At 43.3% G+C, this 19274-nt stretch overlaps 1 protein-coding gene across 1 annotated transcript in view; it reads left to right on the plus strand.

The window, feature by feature from the left end:
• Window positions 1-1869: 1869 nt before the first annotated feature.
• Window positions 1870-19274, plus strand: part of LOC311147911 (IQ motif and SEC7 domain-containing protein 1-like) — a 28241-nt gene continuing 10836 nt past the window's right edge. Inside the window, 7 exon segments of the mRNA XM_084184750.1 lie at window positions 1870-2150; window positions 2985-3237; window positions 4021-5306; window positions 5926-6087; window positions 8152-8274; window positions 8964-9130; window positions 10053-10192. Of these exon segments, the coding sequence (XP_084040876.1) occupies window positions 2050-2150; window positions 2985-3237; window positions 4021-5306; window positions 5926-6087; window positions 8152-8274; window positions 8964-9130; window positions 10053-10192 (2232 nt within the window). The 5' untranslated portion in view covers window positions 1870-2049.

A 19274-nucleotide genomic window follows, 5' to 3' on the forward strand; every position in this document is an offset into this window, starting at 1 on the left:
GTACCCTCCTGTTTCCTGATCTCCAGTAGTTTCCACAACTTATTCAAATGTCTTCCACAGATCTGACTTCCCCTTTCCCTCCTGAACAACCAGTAAACATTCGCCCGTTTCAAGTTTCTTTTTCTCGTCCTCCGCATCCATTTTGCTGTCACGTGTTACTGTGTTCAGAGTTTGTTATAACCATTTCATTGATGTGATTATGATAGGCTATAAGTCAGGCCCTATTGGTCACATGCATGTGATGCTTAGTTGTTTCACGTAAAGAGAGCAAGGGTTGAGGGAATAAGGAATGTTTTTCCTAAACAAATTAGTGATTTCGGTAACAGAACTTTTCAGTCAGAAACAAGTACAAAACTAAATGGCTGAATTGATGTTACAGCTTCAGTACAGACAGCGCAATAAACACTTGCTGTGCTGTGGTGCCTTTTCTCTGCAGTAGGGAGGAAAGTGAGACAATGTGCGCCAGTCACACAGGCAATCGCTGTCATTTTTTTTTAACACAGTGTGACTTTCTTGAGTCATTTGTGTGTCTTAATTATTTAACCAAACAGTGTGCTTAAAGCATTAGACAAGCTCAGTGCATATGTAGTTGATTTTATTCAAACACATAGGCTGTGTCTGTCTAAGTTTAAACATTTCGACCAATCGATTGGTCGAAAGAACAGGACGACTCTTGGTCAACCAAGATTTATTGTTGTTGTTGTTGGGGACAGCCCTAATACATACATAACCGTCACTTAAAATTTCACTGCAGGACTCTAGTTTTCTGCAGTAGTTCACTTGAATAGCCATTCTCTCAGGATTCAGCTAATCCCTCCACGTCCCAGGTGGCAGCCTGGCTGTCTGCTGTAGAGCCACGTCCACCAACATGTTTACAGAAATCACACTTCGCTGTTTGGTTGAGAGGCTGTTGAATGTCTAAAACGAATACAAAGGCCTCCCAAAGCACAATGTGTCCCTTTCAGATAAGTTTTAAACTGATTGAGCTCCATTGACGATGAAGTGTCTTTGGCCGTTTCCTCGATGCCTTTCATGTGTTAACCCCTGTGACTCCTTAGCTGTGGTATGCATACGTTAGTAGTGCTAGTGCCCATTTATCAGTCAGAAGGCCCCTACATTTTAATCAGGCAGTTGGAGGGCCTACTAAACCTTTACTGAGGGTGTAAACATGGCGTCAGTATGTGTTTGGGAGGCAGAAGGGTGTGTTGTGAGTATTCTATACAGTTACTGTGGTTAGACTTTAAAAGTAACGACATCCCACTATAAGGCTGGAAATACACTGGTCATGGTCAGGGGATTGACACTGTAGTCAGCTGTGACCTTTTTCTAGGTCACATGTTATAGGGAAACAACCTTGTTTGTTACTTTGGGTGTTGTAAGATGAGTCAAATTCACTAATAGTCTGAATATCAATTTCTATAAACAATTGTGCAGTATCACTATTTCTCATTTAGCATATAATGAAAATTGGAAACATCATTGCTAAACTATAAAACCATTGCTAAAAGTCACACTGGCTGTAGTTTGTATTGCAACTTGAAGATTAATTTCCTTATTTGTAGTGTACAACCATAAACAAATCCTCCTGGCTATAACTCTGTAGTTGGCAGTCTCCTGTATGACGAGGGCTGCGGTTTTATGTACCTAAGAAACAAGGGGTGTATCAGGTGTACACTAACAGGTGAGGTCACTATTCAAACCACAACACATTCTGTGTTAAAGTGAAAGCACCCATGACAAGAGTTAAGACAGGAGTTACATTGTGAAGCCACCTCCCACTCCCATACACCCTTCCACGTTGACTCATTGAATCGATTTTCATTTGTCGGTTCCAAATTATTGTTAACGTTTGATATATTTACCTTGTCGCCGTGTGCTCAAACTGGACTTTGGAATATTTATTGTACTCACTTTAGTAGAAGTGAGGCACCTATATGCCAAACATGATGTAACTGTCATTGGTCACTGGTTGACCTTTGAACTGCCTGGTGCAGACTGAGTTTCCTGGAGGAGCTGCTGTGAGTGTGTACTCGACTCCTGTAGGCAGTCATGGTGGACAAGGCATGGAGGAAGAGTTGGCAGTTCATCGAGAACAGGATGTCTCTGCGTGTGAAGAAGCAGTCTTCTCCCACTGTTGAATGTAAGCGTGAGTGAGTACCCTCTCCTGTTTGACTATATGCTGGGTTGAAGGGTTGCTCTGGTTAGTTTGTTGATGCTCTACTTCATTCTTACTGCTGTGTGATCATGTTTTTATCAATATCCTGACTGTGTTGAATTTATTCATAGAGATTGGGTTGGTGACGTGTTAGAGAATGAATAGGGCCGTTACAGTCATATTTCAAATAGTAATCAAGGCAGACCCACTTACATGCGCTTTTAATCAGTGCACAGTGTTGAGAAGCTGATGTAGGCTGTGTCTAGAAATATATAAGTATCAGCACTTCTGAGAAACAACTGCCGTATTTACCCATGTGAGTCGTGTTGTTGCTGAATGCTGCTTTACCACCAACTATGCAGTATTGGCTCTTTAATGAAGTTTCTAAACACACAGGAACACGGACTTCAGCCCTCACTGTTTCCATTGGCTGTTTTCATTTAGACATCCACAGCTTAGTTGGAATTCATGCCGTGGGTACTTCATTCGTAGACATTTCCTGAACTGATTCAGCAGCACAGTGTTTAAAGTAATATACACACTATGAAATAATGACAGTGCCAAAAGAGTACTGAATGGTCAATGTTGGTGGTGATTACCGTACTTAATAGGTTCTAGAGTAATAATGGATGAGATGCCTACTCAATTTGTGTCAGTGTGGGATGAGTATTGAGAGGGCAGTGGATGAGCACAGGCTATGAAAGCTTTGAGTGACTGTATTTCTCTGTATCATTGCAGTCTGGTGAAGGCTGAACACTTGAGTAACTGTATTTCTGGCTGTGTAGTCGCAGTAGACTAACTGTGTATCTCTTTCTCTGTGGCATTGCAGTGTGGAGGGGGATGCACGGCCCAGTGAGAGCGACGGCGGAGCAAGCTACAGGGGTCCAGTGATAAGCCCAGACCGCTTCGAGGGCCCCCTCTACGGCCACGGGGTGCAGCCGGGCCCCCAGCGGCCCCCCCGCAGGCCCAAGCTCCAGCACTCGCAGTCCATCCTCCGCAAGCAGGCCGAGGAGGAGGCCATCAAACGCTCCCGTTCGCTCTCCGAGGGCTATGAGCTCTCCGCTGACCTCCAGGACAAGCAGGTAGGGTATCACTGTTTCATTGTCTTCAGACCCACTTATCAACATCTATACAGATGTCCTAACCTATATACTGTATGTCCTATATATACACTTATAAAGCCATTTTGCACAAACTCCCACATTACCTGACATCTTTAATTATCCATGAAGTACGAGTTGCCAAACCAGATCACAGGGATGGCTAACTCTGGAAATTCCGTCTGTTGCTACAGACTTTGGAAAAACAGCTTTTTGTTTCTTTGCACTCCATGTATGGAACAATCTTCAGAGTTCCCTACAAATGGATGTATTGGTGCCTTTCGGGCAGCTCAGTGTTGATTGAGGACCTCTTTGCTGAGGAATGTTTTTCATAAGTGTGTTTTTTAGTTGTATTTTTTTATAATTTTTAGTTGTATTTCCTATGTGTAATTTGTTGTGTAATTGTAAGATGCAGGCCTCCCTTGCAAAAGAGACCTTGGTCTCAATAGGACTCCCTGTTAAAATACAGAAGAAGAAAAAATCTCCCTTACTGAACTACTGTATCATTGACCACACTACACACACTCTAACTGAGCATCTACAGATACCTTTGAGAGAGAAAGAACAGTGGCATTGCTTTGCTACAAGTTCTCTGCTCATTCTTGAAATTTGTATTACTAAGAAATGATAGCCATTTTCCCTGGCAAGCTCAATTCAGTCCCACAAGTGTTTGAGCATTGGTCATCATTTGTGAAATGGTGTTGCGCTGTAATCATTGTCCTATAATCAAGAAGTTGTGATAATCTGTTCTCCTCTGTCCGTCAGGTGGAGATGCTGGAGCGTAAATATGGCGGACGCTTCATAACCCGGCATGCAGCCCGCACCATCCAGACAGCCTTCCGCCAGTACCAGATGAACAAGAACTTTGAGCGTCTCAGGAGTTCTATGTCTGAGAACCGCATGTCCCGACGCATCGTTCTGTCCAACATGAGGATGCAGTTCTCCTTCGAGGGCCCTGAGAAAGTCCACAGCTCCTACTTTGAGGGGAAACAGGTGTCCCTGACAGACGACGGCACCCCCCTAGCCTTGGTACAGTCTGAGTGCGGGGACCTGGAGGTCCACCACCAGGCCAACATGGCGTCTCACCCTGCCTCCCAGAACGACCTGACTGACGCCATCACGGAGCTGGAGGACGCCTTCTCCAGGCAGGTGAAGTCTCTGGCCGAGTCCATCGACGACGCCTTGAACTGTCGCAGCCAGCAGGGAGACGAGGGTCTTGACCCTGAGGCCATGGGCTGCCCCAAGGTGGAGAGGGAGGTGGCCTATCAGGTGAAGCCTCACCGCGGGGCGACGGGACGCATGCGAGAGGACATGATGGCATCCTACAGCGATGTGACTCTGTTTATCGATGAGGAGGAGCTGTCTCCCTCTATGGGGCTGTCGCGAGGGTCAGCTGACCAGCCCTCCAGCATTGAGTCAGACCTCCGCCTGCGCTCAGCCAACTCCTCCCAAGAGTACTGGCCCCTGGACCCCAAAGACGAGGGGCGTGACACGGACACCAGCTGCCGCAGCACACCCTCCCTGGAGTGCCAGGAGCAGCGGCTCAGGGTGGACCACCTCCCCCTGCTGACCATCGAGCCGCCCAGTGACAGCTCCGCCGAACACAGTGACCGCTCTGACCGCAGCTCCGTCAAACGGCCGCCCGTCTATGAGCCGCACGGGGGCAGCCACATCGTGGCATCCTCCCAGGCCAGCCCCAAACACATCTCTCATGGCCCACCCCCGCGGGCGGCCTCCCGGGACGACGAGGCGCCCCTCCGCCACCGCCACCGGGCGCTGGAAAGCCACCTGGCCATCAACGGCTCGGCCAATCGGCAGAGCAAGTCTGAGTCTGACTTCTCGGACGGGGATAACGACAGCATCAACAGCACGTCTAACTCCAACGACACTATCAACTGCAGCTCTGAGTCATCCAGGGACAGCCTAAGGGAGCAGACACTCAGCAAGCAGACGTACCACAAAGAGACACGCAACAGCTGGGACTCGCCGGTCTTCAGCAACGATGTGATCCGCAAGAGGCACTATCGCATCGGCCTGAACCTCTTCAACAAGTAGGTGCTCAGCTCTGACAGAGTGCTAACGTGGTTGGCCACTGATTGGTTTAATTAAGGGTCAGTGAGCAGAGGGTTCCTCATAGACCTACCTACAGTTATCAGGGTTGTATTTGGGCCACACAATATAAGGCAATCAGTCTAACTCAAGTAAATTAGCAAGGTTAAAGACAAGTCCTATGAAAATGAAAAAATGCATATGGTAGGCCTATAGGTAAGGCATATATTTGTGCATTCGCATAATCTCTTTGTAGACTCATGTCTACTTATAGGACTGATATACTGTAGATGAGAAATTCAGACAGATGCACTTTTGCAGTCCATCAGTTTATCCTCTACTACATACAGCCAGACAGAGTTGCTCTATTTTCTGTGCCCTTATTAAATATGAACCACCCTGTTCCTGCTGTGGCCACTTCCTATCAGTCACAGAATGAAACACCACACTTGGCTCTGTAGAATGACAGGATAGGTCACATAAGGACACGCATGCTTTAGAAAGGCCTAATTTTGATGTCACGCTAGACCTTTTTCAGTAGGGTCACCTTGGGTGTCAGTCTTATTGTGTCTGCTTCACTATAAACACTAACCCTCCTTTCTTGTGTGTGTGTGTCTGCAGGAAGCCAGAGAAAGGCGTCCAGTACCTGACTGAGAGAGGGTTCGTCCCGGACACACCTGTGGGTGTGGCTCACTTCCTGCTTCAGAGGAAGGGTCTGAGCAGGCAGATGATTGGAGAGTTCCTGGGCAACCGTCAGAAACAGTTCAACAGAGACGTCCTGGAGTGAGTACTGTTGATTGGTCATTTTTAAAGGCCAGGTCATGTGACCGGACCAGGAAAATCTCTGGACACTCGTTATTGTCTATCAATCCACCATCGATTGGGAGATCACAATAATGCCTTGCACAGATAGCATTATACTGTAGGCCAGGCCAGAACAATAGATGTACTGTACCGAGTTCAGCAAACTATCCTCCATCTTCGCATTCACCGCTCCTAATTTATATCCTAACTGGGAGGTAATTGTCTTGGAACAATTGGTGCCAACAATGTGCCCATTAAAATTCTACATCTCAAACTAAGATGGCCGAACTTTGTATATCTGTGGCCTTGGGCCAGCCTAGTAGAATGTCCACACTCTGCTTCTCTCAACAATCTGCTGCTCCTCACACTTGGCCTCGCTCAAATGTGCTTCATGTCATTTTAAAAGGACTATTAGGTGGTTCCCTGTCAGATTTGGACAAATCTTGAACTGCTGGGTGCAGAATGCCCCCCTGATCCGCGTGTTTCAGCTGGGTAGTGAATGAGATTGACTTTTGTAATAACCACTTTTCCACATGTAGATTTGTACTAGAGGAAGGGGGAGAAAGTAAGGAACTTGTCTGTCGGCCTTGCATTAAAGAACATAATTGGTTAAGGAAAACTGTGATAAATGAAAAAGTATATCAGTTTCACTTAAGGACCAAAGGATTGACAGCCGTCCCATATAGATTGCAAAATAGTTAGGAAGAGAATTTTGACGTACCGATCCCATGGCATAGTGTTTATGAACTGACACGCAAAACGACACCGGATTCAAAAAATTTTATCTTTCAATTTAAATTATTATATAAAATTCTTGCTACCAATAGAATGTTATTTATATGGGGAATACAATCTTCCCAGCTCTGCAGATTTTGCTGTGAAGAGACAGAATCATTAGATCATTTGTTTTGGTTCTGTCCATTTGTAGCTTGTTTTTGGTCACAGGTCCAGGAATGGCTAAAGGATTGCAATATTTACCTGGAGCTAACCTTGCAGATAGCATAACTGGGTGATCTGAAAAGTCATAGTCAATCGATCAATAATATAATAATACTTTTAGCAAAAATGTTTATTTTTAAATCACAATCTGTAGAAGCAATGAGAATAGAAAGGTTCAGAACTTTTGTAAAACATCACAGTACGGTTGAAATATATATGGCAAATAGAAATCCTATATGGATGGTGTTAAGATATAGATGGGAGGTATTGAATGGAGTTGAAGGATGGGACTAATAACAAATAACAACAAATAATAACAAGATAACTAATAATGTAAGCATACTGTGTCCGTAATAAGTATATAGGTTGTATGTTGGGAGCTTTTGGGAAAGAGCACAGTTAGAAAGCTATGGCATATAGAAGCAAACCGGATGGACATCATAAAAATGATCGGAGAGGTTGAGAGTAGAAGTTCAGGAGCAAAAACAAAAAAAACTAATAAAATAGAATTATTGTAAAATGGACTGTGTCCATAAGGTGTAGATAGTATGTATAGGCTGTAAGTAGAGGCCTGGGTATTGTTGTTCACTAATTTACCCCAAGTAGGGAAAGGATGGCGGGGTTGAAAAGTAATAAAGGGGAGTATATATATAAAAAACATGGGGGATTGGAAGTGATGCAGACAATTACATTGATAGAAGTTACAATCTATCTGCAATATTAAGCTAATCTACCCCCCAAAAATAAAATAATAATAATAATAATAATAATAATAATAATATATACCCATTGATTCTTGAAGCTTATACTCCACTGTTTGTAAACAAAGTAAATGTAAACGAACACTGTATATCCTCAAAACATGGTTAAAACTTTAATTTGTATATCATGGATGGTCAGTCCTTGCATACATAGCGCTCACTTTGATTTTGAGAGTGGTTACATTTCTCCAGGCCCATCCCTCAGCTTTTTACCAAAACAGAGGTGGGGTGACCGCTTTGTTATTGTTTCAATTAAGGATTCCAGCTTGAAATACTATACAAATCAGTTACATATTTGTTGGTTAGGGAATTAATTGGTTGGTTGGTTGTGTGTGTGTTCCAGCTGTGTGGTGGATGAGATGGATTTTTCGTCAATGGAGCTGGACGAGGCACTGAGAAAGTTCCAGAACCACATCCGGGTCCAGGGAGAGGCCCAGAAGGTGGAGCGCCTCATCGAAGCCTACAGGTGAGACAACAGATACACAGGTCAGAGAAGCATATACTAGGTAGACAGCCAGGTTAGGATGGGGGGACATATAAGCACCCATGTAGACTGAGGATGAGAGGCTATTCACATAGACAGGTTTGGCCAAGAGGGTAACACAGGTCAGTGTTAGCATAAAAAAAATTATAACAGTGTAATCAACATCAACCAAAATACTATAATCGCTAGTGTTACTGCACATTAGTTTCGGATAATGTTTCATCTCTTACGAGTGACTAATAGTTCTTCACTCTTTTGCATTACATTTTCAAATGTAATGCAAACATTGACCAATGTATTGGAAATGCAAGTCACTGCTGGCTTTGCTCACAACACTGTGTTGGCTAAATTACTTATTAATGCGTATAGGGACTCAGTGTTTCAGTTACTTTTGCTTGAGTAAATAGGACACTTCCTCACGCAATGCTGCAATAATGATGACATGGTACACACACAATGCTGACAGTTATTGACCTTCATCTGATGCATTGTATCCTGACCTTACAGAATTTTCACCATCAAGTCAACAAGACAAATGTTGACATTGTGTGGACAAAAACAAGTTTTATATTCAAATGCATTCTATGATGGCTCTTTATGTCAAAGGCCTCTGACTCTTTCGACCTCTGACGTGTGATGTCATCTCCCTTTCCTGTTTCTCTTTATTCCAGCCAACGCTACTGTATCTGTAACCCCACGGTGGTGCGACAGTTCCGGAACCCTGACACCATCTTCATCCTGGCCTTCGCCATCATCCTCCTCAACACAGACATGTACAGCCCCAACGTCAAGCCAGAGAGGAAGATGAAGCTGGAGGACTTCGTCAAGAACCTCCGAGGTGAGAGAGAGGAGGGAATGTCAGGGTTTCTGAAGACAAAACGGAGACATTGTCCTCTACATACTTTAGAGAAAATAAAGAATGATAAAATCAACTAAAAACTGCATCAAGTGAGTGTAGGACATTCACAATGTGATTGCTTCACCGCTTTAACAAGGCACACCTGTAACAATGCTATCTATCTGGATTAAAAGGAGAAAACGCATATCCACTCCAGCTCAGCAGGACAGAAGTGGGGCAGAGAATAAGCTACAGGCTCCACAGTCCACAGACAGAATGCTACTGTTCTGTCACGACAATATTGTTTATTTGTGCTACGTGATTAGCATTTCAATCATGAAAGCAACATTTTCATCACACACAGATTAAAATAATACCTTTTTCATAGGGCGGGTGACGGCAGCATGTTGACTATCTGAAGAGGCTGTCATGTTACGTGTGTTAAAATTGCATTTCACTATCTGGCAGCGTCTGGCAGTTCACAAGGGCAGGCTGTGAGTGGCTGTTTGAGATAGAGGTGTTTGGGTTTAAAAAAGATCGCTGACTATGATAGAAATGTGTTAAAACGCTGATTTATTGCTCCTTCACTCAATCACATTAGCATTTCTTATTCTTGGGTGAGCAGTGTGATAGAAGCACAGTCAACTATTTGTTGTCTTTTGCTTGGCATTTGAGATTTTATTCGAGAAATAAAGCATGACGGGCTGATTCATCATCTATCGCGATGAGTGTCAGTAATGGTAAAACAACAAGAAGTAATTGGCTAAGAGGGATTGATATTCTCAGTCTAAATTAAAAGGACAAAGTGCGTGTGTGTGCCTCTGTGTGTGTGTGTGCCTCTGTGTGTGTGTGTGTGTGTGTGCCTCTGTGTGTGTGTGTGTGTGTGTGTGTGTGTGTAACAGTTGTCTCCTCTCCTCCCCAGGGGTGGACGATGGGGAGGAAATCCCCAGGGAGACTCTGGTAGGAATATATGAAAGGATCAGGAAGAGGGAGCTGAAGACCAACGAGGACCACGTGTCTCAGGTTCAGAAGGTGGAGAAACTCATAGTGGGGAAGAAACCGGTGAGGAACAGACAACTTAACTAAAACTCTGCTGTAGCACTTTTTGCATAGTGTTTGACACAAGGCAGATGCCGGAAACGCCCTTGGGTTTACACTGGCATGACTCATCTTAATTAAATGTGTCGCTCCACAGCCCCGCGATTAACTATTGCTTTCGGTTTGTCAAATACAGCCCTAAGACACGCATTTATCCATGGAGAGAGAGAGGGTTGGGCCTTTATCCACACACTGTCATACTCAGTAGCGGAGCGTGGGTAAAATCACTGGGGAAGCCAATCCAGGAAAAAGAAGCCATATTACAAACCTATGTGTTGTGATAATTGCATTGTTTGCTGTATAACCTGTTAGTTCATATGCCTTGCCACCGTGATATATAGGCCTAAGGTCGAGACAATAAGAAGACACAGTGGTAGAATAAATTCAACCTCACCTTTGTTTCATCACAAAGCTGGAAAGCAACATCTGTCTGGTGAAGTCCACAAAACATATTGCATGTAACAAAGAGTTACGTGACCTACAGCATGGTCAAGCAAGGTAATGTTTCCGAAATTATTGATTTAGATCCACGGAGAGTTACCGCAAGTCGCAAAGAAAACGAGCTGCCTCCACTATTCCAGCACCATTTAAACTTCAACATTATCTTATCACCTATGCTTAGTCTAATACAGTGTAAACTAAAAGATACCAAAAACAATTTAGTCCAATCAACGTAAGCTAAATATGATGTGGCTGTCCATGGTACTGATTTCTGTGTGTGTGTGTGTGCAAGGAGAAAAAACATGTTAACTCACCCTACTTTTAGAGAAACGCCAATGCCATCCTCCTCTTTCATGTTGCCTAAACGGTCTATGACTCTGTCATACAGTACACGCTTTTAGTTTTTGTTGTCCTAGGCTAACTGGCTAAAATACTTGCTCGGTAGCCTAACTTCCTTTAATGGGCAACGATACGCCGGGCCAGCTAGTTAACATTAGCATACTACATCTAGCTACATGTTGAACTTCCATCCTTTCAGGCCATGGGCACAATTTATGAATTTATGGTTGGATCAGAATAGCCGTTATAATCATTGACCAGTACGGAGAATTAGTCCAAATCCCTATCTCCATTGATGGATAATTTAGGAAAGGGGTGATTTTAGCTAGCTAGCTACAGGAGAACAACAACACAACAAGATTCAACAATTCAACTAAAAAAATCTGTCAATAATGACGTTTGGCTTGTGATTTTATTTTTTTATTTTATTTTACCTTTATTTAACTAGGCAAGTCAGTTAAGAACAAATTCTTATTTACAATGACGGCCTACACCTGCCAAACTCAGACGACGCTGGGCCAATTGTGCGCCGCCCTATGGGACTCCCAATCACGGCCGGTTGTGATACTGCCTGGAATCGAACCAGTGGGTCTGTAGTGACGCCTCAAGCACTGAGATGCAGTGCCTTAGACCATTGCGCCACTCGGGAGCCCGATGTGATGTGATTGGTCTGCAGCCAAATCCAAACTGGCTTCCTTTGACATTTTTTTTTTTGGTTGGTGTGCCTGGACCATTCACAGCTGAGCTCACTCAGTTTAGCTTGGCTATTATAAAATGATCAAGGGAGGCCAAATGCTTGTTGGCTTCCCTTGCATTCAATGCTATGGGCGGCAACAATGTCATACTCTTTCTGACCAGACAGCAACAGATACAGTGCCTTCGGAAAATATTCACACCCCTTGACACATATTCACACCCCTTTTCCACATTTTGTTGTGTTACAGCATGAATTTTTTTAATGTATTAAATTGAGATTTTTGGTCACTGGCCTACACACAATACCCCATAATGTCAAAGTGGAATTATATTTTTAGAACGTTTTACTCATGAATTAAAAATGAAAATCTGAAATGTCTTGAGTCAATAAGTATTCAACTCCTTTGTTATGTCAAACCTAAATAGGTTCAGGAGTAAAAATGTACTTAATAAGGCGGTCTGTGTATATTTGTAAACAACAGCTGGTGCATCAAATCTAATACTAAGGAAGTCTCAAGGTTTTGCTCGCCTGTGGTAGAGTATCTCATGATAAGCTGTAGACCACACTATTTACCAAGAGAGTTTTCATCTATATTTTTCGTAGCGGTCTATTTACCACCACAAAACGATGCAGGCACTAAGATTGCACTCAATGAGCTGTATAAGGCCATAAGTAAACAGGAAATGCTCATCCAGAGGCAGCGCTCCTAGTGGCCGGGGACTTTAATGCAGGGAAGCTTAAATCCGTTATACCTCATTTCTACCAGCATGTTAAATGTGCAACCAGAGGGAAAAAAACTCTAGTCCACCTTTACTCCACACACAGAGACGCTTACAAAGCTCTCCCTCGCCCTCCATTTGGCAAATCTGACCATAACTCTATCCTCCTGATTCCTGCTTTTAAGCAAAAACTAAAGCAGAAGCACCAGTGACTCGGTTAATAAGGAAGTGGTCAGATGACGCAGATGCTAAGCTACAGGACTGTTTTGCTAGCACAGACTGGAATATGTTCCGGGATTCTTCCGATAGCATTGAGGAGTACACCACATCAGTCACTGGCTTCATCAATAAGTGCATCAATGACGTCGTCCCCACAGTGACCGTACATACACACCCCAACCAGAAGCCATGGATTACAGGCAACATCCGCACTGAGCTAAAGGGTAGAGCTGCTGCTTTCAAGGAGCGGGACGCTAACCCGGACGTTTATAAGAAATCCCGCTATGCCCTCCGACGAACCAACAAACAGGCAAAGAGTCAATACAGGACTAAGATTGAATATTACTACACCGGCTCTGACGCTCGTCGGATGTGGAAGGGCTTGAAAACTATTACAGACTACAAAGGGAAGCACAGCCGCGAGCTGCCCAGTGACACAAGCCTACCAGACGAGCTAAATCACTTCTATGCTCGCTTCGAGGCAAGCAACACTGAAGCATGCATGAGAGCATCAGCTGTTCCGGATGACTATGTGATCAAGCTCTCTGTAGCCGATGTGAGTAAGACTTTTAAGCAGGTCAACATTCACAAGGCCGCAGGGCCAGACGGATTACCAGGACGTGTACTCCGAGCATGCACTGACCAACTGGCAAGTGTCTTCACTGACATTTTCAATATGTCCCTGACTGAGTCTGTAATACCAAAATGTTTCAAGCAGACCACCATAGCCCCTGTGCCCAAGAACACTAAGATAACCTACCTAAATGACTACCGACCCATAGCACTCACGTCTGTAGCCATGAAGTGCTTTGAAAGGCTGGTCATGGCTCACATCAACACCATTATCCCAGAAACCCACTCCAATTTGCATACCGCCCCAACAAATCCACAGATGATGCAATCTCTATTGCACTCCACAATGCCCTTTCCCACCTGGACAAGAGGAACACCTACGTGAGAATGCTATTCATTGACTACAGCTCAGCGTTCAACACCATAGTACCCTCAAAGCTCATCACTAAGCTAAGGACCCTGGGACTAAACACCTCCCTCTGCAACTGGATCCTGGACTTCCTGACGGGTCGCCCCCAGGTGGTAAGGGTAGGTAACAACACATCTGCCACGCTGACCCTCAACACAAGGGCCCCTCAGGGGTGCGTGCTCTGTCCCCTCCTGTACTCCCTGTTCACCCATGAATGCATGGCCAGGCATGACTGCCATGACTGCATGGCCAGACTCCAACACCATCATTAAGTTTGCTGACGACACAACAGTGGTAGGCCTGATCACCAACAATGATGAGACAGCCTATAGGGAGGAGGTCAGAGACGTGGCCGTGTGGTGCCAGGATAACAACCTCTCCCTCAACGTGATCAAGACAAATGAGATGATTGTGGACTACAGGAAAAAAAAAAAGAGGACTGAGCACGCCCCCATTCTCATCGACGGGCTGTAGTGGAACAGGTGGAGAGCTTCAAGTTTCTTGGTGTCCACATCACCAACAAACTATCATGGTCCAAACACACCAAGACAGTCGTGAAGAGGGAATGACAAAGCCTATTCCCCCTCAGGAGACTGAAAAGAGTTGGCATGGGTCCTCAGATCCTCAAAAAGTTATACAGCTGCACCATTGAGAGCATCCTGACTGGTTGCATCACCGCCTGGTATGGCAACTGCTCGGCCTATGACCGCAAAGCACTACAGAGGGTAGTGCGTACGGCCCAGTACATCACTGGGGCCAAGCTTCCTGTCATCCAGGACCTCTATACCAGGCGGTGTCAGAGGAAGGCCCTAAAAACTATCAAAGACTCCTGCCACCCTAGTCATAGACTGTTCTCTCTGCTACCGCACGGCAAGCGGTACCGGAGCGCCAAGTCTAGGTCCAAAAGGCTTCTTAACAGCTTCTACCCCCAAGCCATAAGACTCCTGAACAGCTAATCATGGCTACCCGGACTATTTGCATTGCCCTGGAGTTGCTTACCAAGAAGACAGTGAATGTTCCTGAGTGGCCAAGTTAAAGTTTTGACTTAAATCTGCGTGAAAATCTATGGCAAGACTTGAAAATGGTTATCTAGCAACGATCAACAACTAATTTGACAGAGCTTGAAGAATTATGAATAGAATAATGTGCAAAAATTGTACAATCCAGGTGTGCAAAGCTCTTAGAGACTTACCCAGAAAGACTCACAGCTGTAATCGCTGCCAAAGGTGATTCTAACATGTATTGACTCAAGGGTGTGAATACTTATGTAAATGAGATATTTCTGGATTTCATTTTCAATACATTTCTGAAAACATGTTTTCACTTTGTCCTTATGGGGACAAAAAAATGTGTGTAGATGGGTGAGAGAAAAAAAATCCATTTAATCAATTTTGAATTCAGGCTTTAACACATCAAAGTGTGCAATAAGTCAAAGGGTATGAATACTTTCTGAAGGCACTGTAGATACGCTGCACATACTGAGACAGAGGGGAGCTGTTTCGTTTGCTCGAATGCTTACTCCGTGAGATACATTCAGCCTCTTGCGAATTGAAGGACATTTATGAAACACAGAGAGACGAAATACATTATTTTTTATGTTTTTTTCTTGGTTAATTCCCTTGGCATCCATGAAAACGTGCCACTGGTCATATTTTAAGTTATCACCTCTTCCCCTGCAGTTGGAGTACAAACCCTTGTGTTCATCCTTACAGAAAGATGAGGAGGATTTATGCAGTACTGTATTGGCTGTCCTCTGGCAGCAGCGGGGTCCTCTTGTGGCTCTAGTACTGCAGTGCTGAGACCTTCACGCTGGTGACTTTAACACACCCACAGCCCTTGAGAGGTGTCAGCCACCTCTGCAGTCTAATGAAGAATGAGACCCAACTCATCAGCAGCACACTCCCACCATATAAACTTCCCTTACAGACAGACAGACAGACAGACAGACAGACAGACAGACAGACAGACAGACAGACAGACAGACAGAGAGAGGTTCTGTGTTCCCTAGGTGTCTCATTAATGCCTTATTACACTAATATAACACTTAGTATAGTGAAAAGGCATAGCCTGTACTTTACCTGAAAACAGAGGGAGAACATCAAATTGTATTGGTCGCATACACAGATTTGCAGATGTTATCGCAGGTGCAGCTAAATGCTTGTGTTTATAGCTCCAATGCAGTAATAACTAGCAATAAAAAATAAAAAAAATACACACATAATCCAACAATATATATTTAACAAATATCAGAATGAGCAATATCAGAGACCGGACAAATGGATTAAATACAATTGCTCACCCATCTACACACAATAACCCATAAGTATTCACACCCCTCAGTCAATACATGTTAGAATCACCTTTGGCAGCGATTTACAGATGTGAGTCTTTCTTGGTTAGTCTCTAAGGGTGTTTTCACACTTGGTCCCTTTCAGACACTTTTAGTGAACTCTGTGCGTTTCGCTAATTTTTTTTGTGCAGTGTGAATACTCCAAAGGAATTCAGACCCCTCAAAAGAGCCCCCAAAGCAAACCGAACTGTGACCATCTCGAGAGGTGGTCTGAGTTTGGTTCACTTGAATTCCGCGGTCCGGTTCCCTTTTATAGGACAATGTAGATGCAAAGCTCCCCAGGTTTGCTTGTCATTATTCCCACACCACACATTAGACTACTGCAACACTGTTTCCCCTGCCATAAACCCTCACATTGGTGCCACAAAAGAGAGATGATGATGTGTAGGTTCGCAGAATTTTTTTGCGATTGTTAAGGACACAAAGAAATTCCAAAATGTGTGGACTTTTTAGTTCAGATTATTTGTTTGTAATATGTGATCTGTAGACTATGAGAGCTTCATACGCTGTTTATTGATTGTGGGGTTTGAATAGTGTGAGAAGAGAATATATTTGGTGTGAATCACAACATGGGGTACAATCTATTCTAGCTCTTAAAGGGGCAGTAGCCTACCTTGGGTGTATAATTTTCAATTACAACATTATTTATTTTGAAGTTATTCTATTGCTATTTATTCTGTTACCAATCAAGTTTGCATGTTAATAGTATCTTCTGATTGCAATTATTACAGTATGTCTCATATTTTAACTAAATGCAATCTGTTAGCTTCCAAAATGTAAGTAGCTATAGCTAGCTGTCCGATTACACATTCTGATTGAATGGCGTGTTCTGCAATTGGTAAAAATCCAGAGTGCATGTTGAAAAGATCTAGGTTCCTTTATAAACATAGCAATGGGAATGCAAAGAGGACTCGGTCCACCAAATAGGTGAAGTGAACTGGCAAAACAGTTGAGTCCTCATTCAAAGGCAGTGTGAAACAGAGAACGGAGTTATTTCACTTTAAAGAGGACTGAGATCAGTTATTTTAAAGAGGACTATAGGTGAAAACACCCTAAGAGCTGTGCAGATCCTTGATTGTACAATATTTGCCCATTATTCTTCAAGCTCTGTCAAATTGGTTGTTGGTCATTGCTAGACAACCATTTTCAAGCAGATTTAATTCAAAACTGTAACTCGGCCACTCAGGAACATTCACTGTCTTCTTGGTAAACAACTCCAGTGTAGATTTAGCCTTGTGTTTTAGGTTATTATGCTGAAAGGTGAATTCATCTCCCAGTGTCTGGTGGAAAGCAGACTGAACCAGGTTTTCCTCTTTCACATAATGGGGTATTGTGTGTAGGTCATTGACTAAAAAATCTAAATTAAACCATTTTAAATTCAGGCTGTAACACAACCAAATGTGGAAAAAGTCAAGGGGTGTGAAAGCACTGTATATAGGATGAGCCATGACTAGAATACAGTATATACAGTTGAAGTCGGAAGTTTACATACACTTAGGTTGGAGTCATTAAAACTTGTTTTTCAACCACTCCACAAATTTCTTGTTAACAAACTATAGTGTTGGTAAGTCGGTTAGGACATCTACTTTGTGCATGACACAATTAATTTTTCCAACAATTGTTTACAGACAGATTATTTCACTTATAATTCACTGTATAACAATTCCAGTGGGTCAGAAGATTACATACACTAAATTGACTGTGCCTTTAAACAGCTTGGAAAATTCCAGAAAATGATGTCATGGCTTTAGAAGCTTCTGATAGGCTAATTGACATCATTTGAGTCAATTGGAGGTGTACCTGTGGATGTATTTCAAGGCCTACCTTCAAACTCCGTGCCTCTTAGCTTGACATCATGGGAAAATCAAAAGAAATCAGTCAAGACCTCAGAAAGAAAATTGTAGACCTCCACAAGTCTGGTTCATCCTTGGGAGCAATTTCCAAACGCCTGAAGGTACCACGTTCATCTGTACAAACAATAGTATGCAAGTATAAACACCATGGGACCACGCAGCCGTCAATCCGCTCAGGAAGGACACGCATTCTGTCTCCTAGAGATGATCGTACTTTGGTGCGAAAAGTGCAAATCAATCACAGAACAACAGCAAAGGACCTTGTGAAGATGCTGGAGGAAACAGGTACAAAAGTACTTTTTGGAGAAATGTCCTCTGGTCTGATGAAACAAAAATAGAACTGTTTGGCCATAATGACCATCATTATGTTTGGAGGAAAAAGGGGAACGCTTGCAAGCCGAAGAACACCATCCCAACCGTGAAGCACGGGGGTGGCAGCATCATGCTGTGGGGGTGCTTTGCTGCAGGAGGGACTGGTGCACTTCACACAATAGATGGCATCATGAGGTAGGAAAATTATGTGGATATATTGAAGCAACATCTCAAGACATCAGTCAGGAAGTTAAAGCTTGGTCGCAAATGGGTCTTCCAAATGGACAATGACCCCAAGCATACTTCCAAAGTTGTGGCAAAATGGCTTAAGGACAACAAAGTCAAGGTGTTGGAGTGGCCATCACAAAGCCCTAACCTCAATCCTATAGAAAATGTGTGGGCAGAACTGAAAAGCGTGTGCAAGCAAGGAGGCCTACAAACCTGACTCAGTTACACCAGCTCTGTCAGGAGGAATGGGCCAAAATTCACCCCACTTATTGTGGGAAGCTTGTGGAAGGCTGCCCGAAACATTTGACCCAAGTTAAACAATTTAAAGGCAACGCTACCAAATACTAATTGAGTGTATGTAAACTTCTGACCCACTGGGAATGTGTTGAAAGAAATAAAAGCTGAACTAAATCATTCTCTCTACTATTATTCTGACATTTCACATTCTTAAAATAAAGTGGTGATCCTACCTGACCTAAGACAGGGAATTTTTACTAGGATTAAATGTCAGGAGTTATGTAAAACTGAGTTTAAATGTATTTGGCTAAGGTGTATGTAAACATCCGACTTCAACTGTACATATAAAGTGGGTAAAACAGTATGTAAAAATTATTAAAGTGACCAGTGTTCAATGACTAGAATACAGTATATACAGTGCATTCAGAAAGTATTCAGACCCCTTGACTTTTTCCACATTTTGTTGCGTTACATCCTTATTCTAAAACAGATGAATGTTTTTCCTCATCAATCTACACACAATACCCCATAATGACAAAGCAGAAACAGGTTATTAGAAATGTTTCGAAAAACAGAAAACCTTATTTACATAATTATTCAGACCCTTTGCTATGAGACTCGAAATTGATCTCAGGTGCATCCTGTTTCCATTGATCATCCTTGAGATGT

The sequence above is a fragment of the Coregonus lavaretus genome (genome assembly GCF_964263955.1).
Source record: "Coregonus lavaretus genome assembly, chromosome: 20".
NCBI classification, from domain to species: domain Eukaryota; kingdom Metazoa; phylum Chordata; class Actinopteri; order Salmoniformes; family Salmonidae; genus Coregonus; species Coregonus lavaretus.